General features: G+C 49.5%; 1 protein-coding gene across 13 annotated transcripts in view; it reads right to left on the bottom strand.

The window, feature by feature from the left end:
* Nucleotides 1-14,757, bottom strand: part of GRAMD1B (GRAM domain containing 1B) — a 103,504-nt gene that overhangs the window by 45,818 nt on the left and 42,929 nt on the right. Inside the window, exon 1 of one of the 13 annotated variants that reach the window (XM_063418026.1) lies at nt 10,151-10,303. The exons of 9 other annotated variants lie outside the window; for them this stretch is intronic. In XM_063418026.1, coding sequence (XP_063274096.1) covers nt 10,151-10,248 — 98 coding nt within the window. In that variant the 5' untranslated portion in view covers nt 10,249-10,303. Of the gene's footprint in view, nt 1-2,698; nt 3,005-9,796; nt 10,045-10,150; nt 10,304-14,757 lie in introns of those variants that run through there. 3 more of the 13 variants (XM_063418025.1, XM_063418033.1, XM_063418028.1) reach the window with 3 other exon arrangements.

Raw genomic sequence — 14,757 nt, 5'->3', positions numbered from 1 at the left:
CTTAATAACAAAGTCCAATAACGCACCAAGAAAGGGTCACCAACGTGCAGGGAACCACCCCGGGTTATAAATCACACCCCAAACCCCTCCCTCAGCCACAAATCCTTACAATTCCATTCGCTCCAAAGGAAGGCAAGCCACATGAAACAAAGTATGATGGATGACACAAAGAAATCTGGGAAGCAGTAAAGGGGAAACAGCGCAAAGTAAGAATTTCACATCCCTGTGAAGGCGACAGACACAGCCCCACCACAGTCACCTGCAGGTCACCCACCCTGCAGCTGTGCTTCCAAAGGAGGAACAGATCCAGGCTCAGTTTTCCTCCCCTCCCCACCACAAAGTCATTAACAGCAAGAACTGCAATGTCTGATGCTTCCATCAACATCTCCAAGCCTGGAACATGGGGCAGAACGGAGCTTGCAAGCCTTGTTAAAGAAATAAACAAAACAACAACAGACACCGTTAAACCATCTTTGATGTGAGGAAAGTTTTGAAAACCTGACAGCTGAAAAGATAAAAATAAAAATTAAAATAAATACAAGCCTGTTTATTTTAATCCTCGTCGTTTCCAAGCTAACATCAGAATCCTTCAGCAGTTTGGGGATGCAATGATGCTATCAAATGTGCTTTATCTCAAGGGACAGTGAGACAAAGCAACAGAGCTGGTGCTAAATACCCAGGCCCACTTTTGGGTGGGGATGTAGGTGTGATACAGCTCCCAGATTCCCTCCAGCGGACCTCAGGCACTTTTCCCTGCTGTAACTCCAGCAAGGCTTTGTGGACTTTATCCCTGGCACAGCGCTGAGCACATCCCAGCCTTGGGGCAGGGGATTCACAAAGCCCAGCTGACAGTGAGCCTGAGGAAGGCTCTGAGGAAGGCTCTGAGGAAGGCTCTGAGGAAGGCTCTGAGGAAGGCTCTGAGGAAGGCTCTGAGGAAGGCTCTGAGGAAGGTTCTGAGGAAGGCTCTGAGGAAGGCTCTGAGGAAGGCTCTGAGGAAGGCTCTGAGGAAGGCTCTGAGGAAGGCTCTGAGGAAGGCTCTGAGGAAGGTTCTGAGGAAGGCTCTGAGGAAGGCTCTGAGGAAGGCTCTGAGGAAGGCTCTGAGGAAGGCTCTGAGGAAGGCTCTGAGGAAGGCTCTGAGGAAGGCTCTGAGGAAGGCTCTGAGGAAGGCTCTGAGGAAGGCTCTGAGGAAGGCTCTGAGCACTCCTCACAGCCAGTGTGGGGGCGGACAAGGATATTGTGCATCAGAAACAGGAGACAAAGCCGGAGCTCTGCATCTTCCCACTCACTCCCACGGCTCGTCAGCAGCAGCCTGTCACAAGTTAATGGAAGATGTTGTGATCTTCAAAGCTGGGATCAAAGCGACTTCCCTTTGTTCAGCCCTTGATGTTTCCTCCCTTTACCTTTCTGAAAATAACAACACAACAATTTCTGGTTCAGCTCCTCCGTGCACTCCCCCTGTTTGCTCCAGCTCCGAGTCACAAACAGAGGGGGTCAGACACCCCCAGTGCAAGAGTCACCGACTGTCCCTTGTCCTGAGGACCTGCTCAACCTTGTCCCCCCCTTCCACAGATTCTCTCTTGCTTCATCCAGCTGTTTATCAGCCAGGGGCTTCTCCAGGAGAATGTTGGGGATCCCAAGTTATGGCACTGCTGTAAAATACATCCCGAAGATCTGACCTGAAGTTTCCATCCTCCTGAGTCAAAATCACAAGCTCCATCCTAAATTTACCAGCTTCTCCTGCAGATGCATGTGATTTAATGGAGCAAGGGAAGAGGAATATATTCTCTTTTTTAAACCAGTATTTCCATGATGCACAGGACAACGCCAGCCACCAGTAATCTAAGAAAAAGCAATTTTTTAGGGCGTTCAGCAGACTCTTCCTGTGAATACACACAGTGCAGTGAATCCTCACTTCCTACTGTTCTCCCTTGCCAAAATATATATTAAAAAAAAAAAAAGAAAAGAAAAAAGAAGGCACCTGTATAGACTCTGGAGCACAGCCTGGAAAAGCTGCACAAACCAAATCCTGCCTCTCCCCATCAGTGCAAACACACAAACACCGGGAGAGGAAGGCAGAGCGGAACCACGAGCCCTTGCAGAGGCAAAGGGAGCACATGGGCAAACAAACCCAACCATGTCCCTGCAGCGGCTCCGTGACGCATCCAGCCCCCTCCTGCCCCTCTCCATCCCTGGACCCAGATGTCAGGGCAGGAATAGCTGTCCCCGTGGGAATGGGGGATGGGGGACACGGCAGGGGAAACGAGGAGGGGCGAGGGGAATGAAAGCTGCAGGGAAAAAAAAATAAATGAAAAAAAAAAAAAGAAAAGGGAGAAAAAAGAACGCAAACAATCGGATTTGCCCATTGTTTTGAACAATCGAAAAGGCTGTTTGAGCCCCGCAGGAGAGGCAGGGCACGTGCGTGGGGGGAGAGGAAAATAAAAAATAAAATAAAATGAAATAAACCAAAATAAAGGCACCAGCCCGCCGGAAAGGAAGAGGAACGAAGCATCTCCGCACCATGATGTCACACCGCCTGCTTTTCCCGTCCCCCGAACGGAGAGGAGCAGCAGCAGCAGCAGCAGCAACCAACATGGACTCCGGCTTTAATCTGCCTGTGTGCGATGGAGCCGAGCCCTGCGAGCGGCACATGTGTGTGACAGCCGGCGGCGACAGCGACAGCGACAGCGACAGCACTAACCTGGCAGCCATTCGGGAGCGTGGAGCGGCAGCGGCTAGCAGGAATCCAGCGGGGCTCGCTCGGCATTCGCGGGGGTTTCATTCATTCATGCAGCCGGCCGGGAGGGTACTCACCGCCTGCAGCATGGCACGGCCCTTCCCCGGCTCTCAGGGGCTCGCTGCGGGCCGTGCCGGACACGCTGCCCCGGCCCCGGCCGTGCCCATGCCCGTCCCCCCGGTGATGCTGCCCGGTGCGGCCGCACACGCTCCGCGCACACGCCTGCGCAGCGCTTTACATAATGCACCCAGCCCTGCCCGCCCCGCTTGTGTCTCCCCCTAACGCCACAGGGACCCCCAGACGCTTTTAGGGCATTTAAACAACGCCACGAGTTAAAAATCCGACAGGTTGGAAGCGTTGTGTTTGTGCTCTGTGCGTGCGCAGCGCATTAAACAATGCACCCGCCCCGCTCGCGTCTCCCCCTAATGCCAAAGAGACCCCCAAGCGCTTTTTAAAGATTTAAACAACCCTAGGAGTAAAAAATCCGACAGGTTGGAGATGTTATGTTTGTTCTCTCTATGTGCACAGCGCTTTGCATAATGCACCCACCCGGCTCGAGTCTCCCCCTAATGCCAAAAAGATCCTCACACACTTTTAGGGGATTTAAACAACGCCACGAGTTAAAAATCCGACAGGTTGGAGATGTTATGTTTGTCCTCTCTGTGTGCACAGCGCTTTGCATAATGCACCCACCCGGCTTGAGTCTCCCCCTAATGCCACAGGGACCCTCAGACGCTTTTAGGGGATTTAAACAACCCTAAGAGTAAAAAATCAGACAGGTTGGAGATGTTATGTTTGTCCTCTCTGTGTGCACAGCGCTTTGCATAATGCACCCACCCGGCCTGAGTCTCCCCCTAAAGCCAAAGATCCTCCAACACTTTTAGGGGATTTAAACAGGCCTAGGAGTAAAAAATCCCACAGGTTGGGAATGTTAAGTTTGTCTTCTCTGTGTGCACAGCGCTTTGCATAATGCACCCACCCCTGCCCGCCCCGCTTGTGTCTCCCCCTAAAGCCAAAGAGACCCCCAAGCACTTTTAGGGGATTTAAACAACCCTAGGAGTAAAAAATCCGACAGGTTGGAAACCTTGTGTTTGTCCTCCCTGCCTGCACAGCGCTTTGCACAATTTGCTCATCGCCTCCCTCCCTTGCATCTCCCCCCAGGAACCCAAAAAAGCCACCCTGGACGCTTTTCCAGGACTTCAGCAAACGCCAGGGGGTAAAACCCGACAGGTCGGAAGGAAATTTTGTGTTTTGCCCTCCCGGCGGCACACACGCTGCTGGGAGAAAGTTTCAAAGCGTGTGAGCAGGAACAGCCAGGAAAATTAAACCCTAATTAAGCGGCCGCGTGGATTATCTGAGCTGAATTAAACAACGCTCATTCAGAGTTAAGGTGACCTCAACTCAATTTAGCCGGCTCCGTCTAGGAAGCTAATTTGGTTTCTTTTTTTTTTCTTTTTTTTTTTTTTTTTTTTTTTTTTTTTTTTTTCTTTTTTTTTTTTTTTTTGTTCTTTTGCCGTGTTTATCCGTGTGTAAACAGGCCTGGGATTTTTAAAGAAACATTATCAAGCAAAGTTTACACCTTTTTCAGCCTTTTGAGGACACTGTATCCCTCCCAACCTGCTTGGGGACATCTTTATCCCAGAATAAGGAGATGGACTTCAGTCCCTCCCGATACAATAGATAAGGGACAGTAAGTCCCTCTCAGAACAATAAAAATCAAGCTGAAGGATAATAAGGGAGCAAAGCGATCACCCAGCTTGCACTTTACCTCCCAGTCTAAGCAAACCGGGCCTTGTGGGGCAAGGAAATGGTGTAAAAGTGAATTAACAGCCCTGATCCGAGCACAAGTGTCCACGTGTGGGATTACACTGAATTATTGGACTCAGGATGCTGTGAACGACCCCTCAGGGCCACGCTGCTCCCCACTGCCAACACGAGGAGCTGTTCCTTAATGCAGGAAATGCTGATCACTCTGCCCTTTGCCTGCTTCTGCTGCATTTTGCCCCTTCCACGACCAGACCAAGCATTTTCTCTTCTCTTCACAATCAGCCCCAGCTCTGAGTGCTGATTCCCAGGGGAGCACCTTCCCAAAAGGCTGATGATCCATCATTCGGCTAAAATCAAAATCAGTGGGAGCAGGAGGGGCTCCAGCAGGCTCAGACCTGTGTGATTCAAAGGCTGCACAGGATTTCAAACTGAAAACCCCACCACACACACCTTTGGACACCACAACAGTGCTACCACCTTCATATTACTCAGAGATTACACCTAGGTGCACATTTATGTGCCACTGTTCTAATAAATTCATTGCATCCATCAGCTTAATGCCAATTTTGTTGTTTGAAATCCTTCCCAAAGTTTGACAGCTGGAGAATTCGCAATTTATTTCAAGGAAATGACATTTTATCTTGAGTTTTTTCCCACTCCCTGTGCCCAAGGATGGTGTGATTCCCACTGGAACACCGTGTCTGGGATTGTATCCAGGTTCAGTGAGTGGATAATCTGGATAAACTCAGATAAGAGCAACCAGCACTAAAGGCAGTGGCACTGAATCCTTTCAGCACAGCCTGGAGGCCAAGGAATGGCAAGATTTAAGTGCTCACCTGGAATCCAGGTTTGATCCCACTGGATATCAGCTGGAAGTGCTGAAAGCTGAAGCTGGATGAATCCTGACTAGACAAGAGAAACCTATTTTGGGAAGCAAACAAAACTAACCACTGTAACTAATTCAAGGCTCAATTGCCCATCTGTGGCAAACATTATTATGCAAGGGTTTGTGTTCTCCCAAATGCTGTTCTGTACCTCGAACCAGAATCAATTCAAGCCTCACACTTTGCATTCAACAGGACTTGGAATGAGAGATCTGAATGGTTCCATTTTGTTTTACAGCCTATGGATCTTTCAGTGGCTTTTTCTCTTTTCCAGAAAGTGAAAAAATATTTAAAAACATAATTCTTAGCCTCCACATATTTTGATATATTTAGTCTGGATGACAATTAAGATTTGAACAGCTGCTATTTTTCAATAGTCACAGGAGTTACACTGACCCCAATGCTGTGATAAATTCTATATAATGGCTACTTCAGATCTGGAACACACAAAGGCTCAAAGCAGGCCATGGAGTAGCAGGATGGACACGAAGTTGAGTCTAACCCATCCTTCAGACTCTCAGGAGAAAAGATGAATCAAACAAAAGTGCTGGTTCCAAAACCAGTTTAAGACCAGTAGTAAAAATGCAAAACTTACTTAGAGTAAAGCTTCTTAAGCTTACCTGGCATGGTGTGCAAGGGGCAAAGTTATGGGGAATTTGGAAAACCACACAGCATCTCAAAACCTTTACAAACTTCACCAGATCTGCAAAGTTTCACCCAAAACTCTTGAAAGGACAAACAGTTTTTACATTTCTGCAGCACTACCCCTGGTCCTGAAGACAGCTTGTTTCATGGTGATAAAAGATAGATAAGACTGCCCTGAGAGAGGATTTTAGAAGCCTTTAAGGAAGCTCTTCTGGACATAAAGCTGCAGGTCCTTGTTCAAGAATTCATTTTACCTCAGCTGGGTTTGCTTGCACGAGTCTGGTGTTCAGGAGTCAAGGAAAGGACTTTATTTCATGTGTGAAGGACAATGTGAGCGTCTGCCTGCTGAGCATGACCTGGTCACACACCTCAGCCTGGCCAGCACAGCTCTGCCAAGAGGCCAGAGTCACATCTGGGCATCCCTCCCTCCGAGGATGCTCCAATTTTGGGAGCAAGGCTCTTCAGTGTCCAGGCAGGCAGCGCCTTCTCCTTCCCCAGCCTGCCCCTGCCGAGCCTGCAGGGCTGCTCTGCTGCCTGTAACACAAGCACTTCATGCATATTGCATCTCCCAGCCCCGGGGAAACGAGGCACTGTCCGAGTAACTAAAGCCCGGCGCTGGTGACAGATCCGTGGGACAGAGCTGGGCCTGGGTGTCCAGGCCTGCGGAGCATCAGGTGGGGCTGGGATCAACTCTCCAGCCAGGCAGGGCAATCCTACCCTCCCTGTAAGCCACACCAGCGGGGCAGAACAAAAAGAAGCCTTTAAAAGTCTGTCTGCAAAACATCAGGCAACAATGGATTGGAAAACACCAAGGGTTTCTCATTTCCCCTCATAATTCTTTGCCCACCTTTAATATGACCTGGTTTGAAAACTTAGAGCCACTGGGACAGCTACATCCCAACATCTCTGCTTGTCAGCTGAGCTCAGAACAGAACCAGGGGTCACTCTTTCGTTGTGTTTCCAGCCTTGTCTTTGAAAAAGACACACCAGAAATGTCAAAATAAAACATGTCCTGAGGGAAAACTCAGAGCAACAACCTCAAGATGTGCAAGCAGGATTAGCACTAGTGGGTAACTGGGTGATAATTAGCATTTTGCACATGTTTAATTTGCTTTTTGTTCATTCCACAGCTGCTTTTCGCTGTTCACGCTCTTTAGGAATGAATGGGTGGACTCCTGACTGCACAGCAGGGCACAGGGTGAGTTCTCTGCTGGGACATTGGTCCTGTTTGGCAACTCCTGCTCAGCCCATGGGTGCTACCCCTCAAACCACACAGGATTCCCCACCCTGCCAAGCAACAAGGAGCACTCTCCCTTTTCCCTAGTGGAAAATGGGCTTCTAGACAGGTGCCAGCCCAAGCAAAACTCTTTCTGAGCTGGCAGTGGCATTTTCAGAGTCCATGGATTCCTCCAGCAGTGGGGGCTGGAGGAGGCAGGAATCATGTGCTCACAGGCATGGGGAGGAAGAGGGGGAGGAGGAGAACAAGGGGAGAGAGAGAACAAAGTGTCAACATCTTAACTGGGACACACAAAGAGCCAGTTCTTAGTAAGAACTTAATCCAGGATTAACAAGAGGTCAGCTACCTCTGCAAGGAGACTGCACTAAAAGGAGCTAATTAGCTCTCCTTAATTGCACAAAAGGAACCACACGGAATTAAAGACATTCACCAGCAGCAGGTCCCACCTCACCCAGGAAACAAACCCTACCTGTTGTCCCCAGCAGCGGGCTCAGACAATCCGCACGTGGAGAGCCAGGAGCGGGACAGGAGCAGGGATGGACGGGAGGGAAAAGGGCTCTGGGGAGGTTCAGCATCAACAAGTGCAGGAGTGAGAGCTGGAGCCTCCAGCAGCCACGAGAAGCGTTTGTAGCACGGCCAGGATCTGTCTAGACCATTTCCTCATCAGCTCCTCACTGCCATGGGCTGCCCCAAATCCCCGAGGGAGCCACAGCTATCAGTTCACAGATAGGGATGTCCATGGGGATGTTAATGCACTTCTGGCCTTCTTTAAATCAGTGTGATCTCTGAAAACGAGGAGGAGGAGTGGCACAAGGCAAACCAGTTTCTCCCTGTAGGTTGAGGCCAAGAGAATCCCATCCCAACATGGACAGGCACTGCAGGATAAATGCCAGGATAAATGGAGAGCACACAGCACCAGGGACAGGCAGCAGATCCCACCTGGAAGCCGCCAGTTTGGAACGATGCCGTGGGAAAAGCTGAGCTGCCTGCCCACAAATCCCATCTGGAATTTCTAACCATGTATTACAACACTCACACACCTGAAGTTCCCTGTCAGCCTCTGCTTGGTCCTAATCCATCTGTTTTTTTTGTTTTTTTTCCTGTGGAGCCACTGCATGTTCAGTTCTCCTGCACATTTTACCCCGGGAGCCCTTGCCCTGCACTGACAGATCATGGATCCAGCAGCCAGAGCGCTCGAAAATGAAGATTAACAGGCACATCAATAACGCCAACAGATGTCTCTGAGATGGAGCACTAATGAAAGGAACCCCTGCCTTTATTTGGGTTATAGCACCGAGCTGAGGGCTGGGAGGACCAGGCACACACGGCCTGAGTGCACCTCAGCAGGATCAGCTCCCAGTTTGAGGGAGGATGAAAAGCAAAAGAGGCTGACCAGGGAAGGCTGTTCTAGACACAGAGGAAAATAACAGAAACAGGAGCTCACACTAATTACAGGTCCCTGAGAAATCACCACAGCAGTGCCTCCATTATTCATCCTTCTTTTCTTCCCTCGGGACAGAGTTAAATGTTGTGCCACTGCACTTCCAGTGACACTGCAGGGGCAGCCAGAAGGGACAAAGCAGCACCAAAATTTCACCTCAAACCCAACACAAACAAACGAGTTCTTGGGATGCCACTGGGAACAGGAGACAGCCACCCCCTCTCTGCTCCCAGGGACTGAGCAGCAGCCCTGGGTTGTGCTGCTCCTGTGCAGGCTCAGCACAAAGGGAGAGCTCCCTGCAGCTGCCTAGAGCTTCAATAGCTGCCATTGGGGAGAGCAGGAGGACACCGCAGAGCTGTGCCAGGGGCTGGGCTGCAGCAGCCTCCTGGTACAGACAGGCCCCGTGCACCCCTCTGCCCCTGCTCCCTGCTGTACTGAGCTGGAACAGCTCACAGCTCGCTCATAACGAGAAGGAAAATTGTCCTAATTGTCCTAAAAGGGTGCACGGTCCAGTCTCCTTCTCCAGCACTGCCTGGTGCAGTGTGTGCCTCTGCACTGTGTTATCCTGTTATGGCTGTTCCAGCTCCTCCAGTGCTCCCAGTTGTTCCACTCTGTTTACCCAGGCAGATACCAGCCCCCTGCAGCCTCCCACACAGCACTGCCCCACTCTCTACCTTCAGCTTTGCCACCTCTGATTTCCAATCCCAATTGGAAATCAGATTTCTGGTTGGTTGCCACCTCTGATTTCCAATCCCAATCCCAGTGGATTCATCCCTGCTCCCACTGACTCCCTTAACTTTGCTTGGCCCTTTCCTGCAGAACCCTGCAATCTGCTGGGCTCACCCCGAAACTCCCCAAAACCACTGACAGAGCTGCTCAGGATATTTCTCCACCTTAAGTCTCCCCCCGCTTTTCCCCCCCTCCATCCCTTCCACCCCCACGGAGATTCCCCCATCCAACCGCAGCCCCAGCCCCGCATCCTTTATCCCCGCGGAGCTGCCTGACCTCCCAACACACACACACACGGAAAGGAATCCCCGGCCTGCCTGGGAGATGAAACCCGAGGAGAGGAAGGATTCCACGGCCACCTGTGAGCGCACCGCCCTTCCCGGGAGGCGCCCGCGGCTCTCCCCGCAGCCCGCAGCGCTCCTGCCCGAGGCCGCACCGCGGAACCGCCCGGGAACCCCGGCGCTGCCGCTCCGAGGCATCTCCGGGCCGCCAAAGGAGTCGACAAAAAGATTCCCCGCTCTGATAACGCCTTGGCATGGCTGGAACAAAGCCGCCTTTGCAAGGCGCAGCCCGGCTCTGGCATGTCCCCGCCGGGGAGGAAAGCTCCCACGGTGGCTTTAAGGGTGTCCCGCATCGCCCGGTTAACCCTGGCTGCTCCTCGCTGCCGCCACCGAGGAGAAATCCCGGGATTTCTGCTCTGCTCCTGCTCTTACCCATCTGCTGTGCCGCCCTGGTGCGGCTCCTGTGCGCAGCCCTGGCATCCCGAGCTGAGCTTGATGAAATATTCGCTGCTGCTGCACAGCCCTGGCATCCCGAGCTGAGCTTTATTGAATTTCCCCGTCCTCCCCGCGGTGCAAACCACCAGGGAGCACTTCTGTGACGACAAAGTCAGCGTGGACATAAACATCCCTCCAATCACCTCGAAATTCCACTTCCTCAGCCCCCACAAAGCTCTGAATTCTCACCCTGAGGGGCTGCACGCCCTCCTAAACCTTATCTGTCAACACAAATCATGGATTTCCCTGCTAAAGCAGCAGGCAGCAACAGGAAATATTGAGAATAAATAGAAATATTTGCCTTCAACACTCGGGCATTTCCGAATTCAGGCTCTGGGAAAGGCCATCGTCTGCGCAGAGGTTCTACAATGCAGAAGGTAACAATGTGACTCATCTTGAAAGTGTATATAAACACACTTAAAAAAACCTGTCTGGGGAAAAATCAACAGAGGCTGTGCCTGATTCCCGTGTGGGAAAAGCAGGAACGCAGCCCTGCTGCTGTCCTTGGGTTTGTACCTACTCCAGGCAGGTGCAGCAGAGGAAACAAAGCCACAATCAGCAATTTAAAGAATTTAGAAAGCAAGAAAGCAACACAGAGAGGGGAGGAGCAGAAAGCAAATGAAAAATGTTCCTGCAACGTGATACAGGAGCAGGGAGGACTGATTGACTCGGAGCTGATCAATCACACCTCACGGAATGATGAAATATTTGCTGTGTGTGATCAGTTAATCCCAACCAGGAACACGTTCAGAAGGGTGGCAAAGGACCAGAAAGATTTTCCTACACAGCAACGAGTTCAAAGGAAAGCAACAAAAACATCACGGCACTCATGAGGCTCGTTTGTGAAAACAAACTGGAAGGGTAAACACGGTGGAGTGGTCAACAAATATTTGAAGAATGTAAATATTGGAGAGAAAGAGAAGCTGTATTAAAAGGTTTGGGTGTTTTTTTTTTTTGTTGTTGTTGGTTTTTTGTTTGTTTGTTTTGTCTTGTTTTTTGAACAATGAGAATGAGATTACATGAATTTGTGGGAAAGAAACAAGGTTGAAGTCAAATCCTCACAGCCAGGAGCAGGAGAGAGGTGGAATAAACTCGTTCACTTGTCATGTTCATAAACAGCAACAGGTAACTGTTAATAAAGACAAAACAGAATCACAGAATATCCTGAGCTGGAAGGAACCCACAAGGATTGCTGCAGTCCAGCTCCTGGCCCTGTGCAGGACACCCCATTGGCAGGAGCACGGATCAATACCTCAATAATATCCCAATTTTTCAGTCTCTAGTTCTGCTTTCCATTATTTCCAGTTTTTTAAAGAGGCAGCAGCCCAGTCTGCACCAATGCAGGGCTCTAAAGGTTTTCAGTGACCAATGATTGCTGTCAGGGCTGGTTGAGTGTTACAATTTCAAGGATTGTTTGGACTCGCTGCATTTTGTCCCCAAAACTTCCAAGACACACAGAAACATCCACATGGTTTGGAGCTCCATGTGGGAAATCTTGCAGAGTGACATCCAAATCATCCTGATCTGGGCTGTGATCCTTGAAAGAACAGATGTCCCAGGATAAGGACGGTATCTCCAAACACCAGCACGGGTTGTTTTGGGACAATGATAAAAATTCAGTTTGTGGCTTTGGGCAAGTCCCCTGTGAGAAGTGCAGGGAGAGGGATGGAAGTTTGCATTTCTCATCCTGGCTCTTACTTCAGTAGAGTCTGCTCTCTTTGGAAAATTGTTTAAACTCTAGCGATTTTTTGCTCTCCTAAGCCAAGCTTCCAGCAGGGAATTAATAGACAGCTATTAATAAACACATTAAAAGGAAAAACACCTTTATTCTCCAAGTGCCTCATCTGCAAACCAGCACTAATTCCACTTCCTTTCTTCTACCCTTTGTCCATCTTGACTACTTAGGATGCAAACTCTTCCTCCAAGCTGGAGGTGGGGCATGAAAATCTCCCAGCACAGCAAATCTCTGTTTTCAAGAGCCTCTTTTGCTGTGAAACAACACAATTTTAGAAACAGTTCTATTTCCCAGATCGCTTGTGCCATCAGCTGCCTTTAAAACAGAACAGAATCCACGGGGAACTTATTCTTCCTGCTGGAAAAAATAATACAGCAGGTATTGGAAGCAATGGAGCAGCCACTGAATATTGCTCAGGTTCTGGGAGCCCTCCAGACACATCCGTCTCTCCTGGCCTGCAGCTGAGCACGGGTTTGCCTCCCAAACCTCGCTCCCAAAATGTGCATCAGGTTGTGATCACATTTCTCTAACAGCTGACAGCTCTGAGAAAAGCCAAATTCCTGCTCTGAGGGCTGCACAGAGCCCTCAGTCTCCTCACCATCCCAGAGCTGCTTTATTTCTGGTCCTGCGGGGTCAGAAATACACCAAAATTACAGCTCTGCCTCTCCAGCAGCTCTCCAGAACTGCTCTTCTCCAGTTCAAAGCTTTTCATTCACAGCCTCTCTGTGTCCTCACCTTGCAATGATCTCTGCTGTCCTCAGGCCTGGCCACCTCCTCCTCCTGTCATTTAAACTCAGCCTGATTTGCTCAGTATTTCATTAAGGGAGCAACTCTAATTAGAGGGAGCTCTTCTTGAACTAAACAAGCTGTGTGTTCCCCCTCCAGCTAATTTGTTCTAATTTTGTGTGCATATCTGGACGTTTCTTCTGGACAAATCTTTGCTACTCCTCAAAATACGCCTCCTTTTCCCTCCTAAGTCTTCATTCCACTCATTTTCTCCTCCGTTTTTCTCCTTCCAATTCCAAGGCCTGAAATTAGCTGTGGTCCAAACCACATTCTACCAAACCTGGCATTCTGAGTGGTCTGAAAATTATTCAGAATATATACCCCAAATATATGAACCTCCAAAAAAAAAGGCCACAAAATGCTCTTTCTCTGCTCCTCTGCCACATGCACGGAGTGACTGTGACATTGTCAAAGGAGAGTGGCAGCATTTTGCATCTTTTTTTAGTTGGGAAAAAAAATAAAAAAAAAGCAGAGCATCTGCCCCCAGATCGCTTGGCTGTGACCACAGAGAGCATTCTGTCCTGGAAAAATGGTTACAGGGGAATAAACCGCTGGAAAATTTAAAATATAATCAACAGCACAGGCCTAAATCTGGCCAAAAGGAAAACTTTAGGAAAGGAGAAGCTCAGAGAACATTCCAGCATCTTGTATTCAGCACGTGGCTCTGCAAGGGCACCCAGAAGGAAAATTAATTCTGTGCAGCATTTTGGGCTTGGTGTCTCCATTTCCTGAGCTTGGATAGTCTATCCTTGGATAAATTATTGCTGGTATATTGCAACTTAAATAATTTACTTTAAACAGCTCAAAATCCTGAAATCAGTAGTTAGCAGTCATACTAAGCATCAATTACAATAATAATGGCATTAAGATGTACTTTCTAACCAGGCCTGAACTTAGAGGTATTCAGGGAAGGTTCAAACAAAAACACAGCAGCTGCTCAATCAACCAAAGGAACACCATGAATGTGTTAAAAATAGAGAGAAATCTGGAATTTCAGCTGGGAAAAGCAGAAGAAGCCTTGCCCAGGACACAGTGACCCTGTCACGAAGCACCACAAGGATTTTGATTGCAATTTTTGCCTCTTCCAGGCCTTGCCCCTCCTACTTGCTGAGCAGAAATGAAGCAGAAATTCCAACTATGTGAGGGCTTCTCTTGAGCCCAACACAGCCAGCAACGCACACGGGGTGAATCAGACACAAAAACGTGGGACACTGTCCAACACCTCCCTCCAGCACTTATCCCTTGAAAATCCCTGTTCCAGGCACAGGAGAAGGAAGGGGAGGCTGACTTCTGTCCTGCTCCAGGCACAGGGAGAAGGAAGGGGAGGCTGATTTCTGTCCAACACCTCCCTCCAGCACTTGTCCCATGAAAATCCCTGTTCCAGGCACAGGGAGAAGGAAGGGGAGACTGGTTTGCCTCCTTTTGCAGGCAGGGAAAGTGGGAAAGAGGCAACAGTGGGATAAAAATGGTCAATGACAGATCCAGGCACAAGCAGGGCCTCTGGTGGCTCCCACAGCCAGCACCTCCCTTCCCTTTGAGCACCCAGCAGCCTCAGCTCCACATTTCATCTCTTCTTGGCTGAATTTTCCACGTTTTCAGGCTTTTTAGTGAGGGAAAGCATCTCTGGAGCAGCCCCACTGCTGCCTCATTCGCCTCAGCTCCAGGCCCTGAGTGAGCGAAGGCTGCAGAATTCCAGAGCCATTCCCAGCAGTTTGCCCTTCACTTGACATTTCTGAGGCTGCTGAAGGGCTGGGAGCAAGGTGATCTTGGCATCTGACAAGAGGGGAAGGCAATTTCCCAGCAAAACAAACGATTAGGATTCAATTAGCCAAAATAATCTGCAGCCCAAGGAGAGATCTGGGGGAGAGATTCTGGGTGCTGGCAGCAAAAACTCTGCAGAGTGCAGCTTCTTCGTGGTCTAAATCAAAAAACTGCTCTGTCTGGCTGTCCTCAGAGAGGTTTCAATACGCACATATAAATTAAGAGAACAAAATTACAGATGTTTACCCAAATTTAAATCAAA

Source organism: Prinia subflava, chromosome 22 (genome assembly GCF_021018805.1).
Source record: "Prinia subflava isolate CZ2003 ecotype Zambia chromosome 22, Cam_Psub_1.2, whole genome shotgun sequence".
Classification (NCBI taxonomy): domain Eukaryota; kingdom Metazoa; phylum Chordata; class Aves; order Passeriformes; family Cisticolidae; genus Prinia; species Prinia subflava.
The sequence above is the reverse complement of the archived record's forward strand: the minus strand, read 5'-3'. Positions and strand labels throughout refer to the sequence as shown.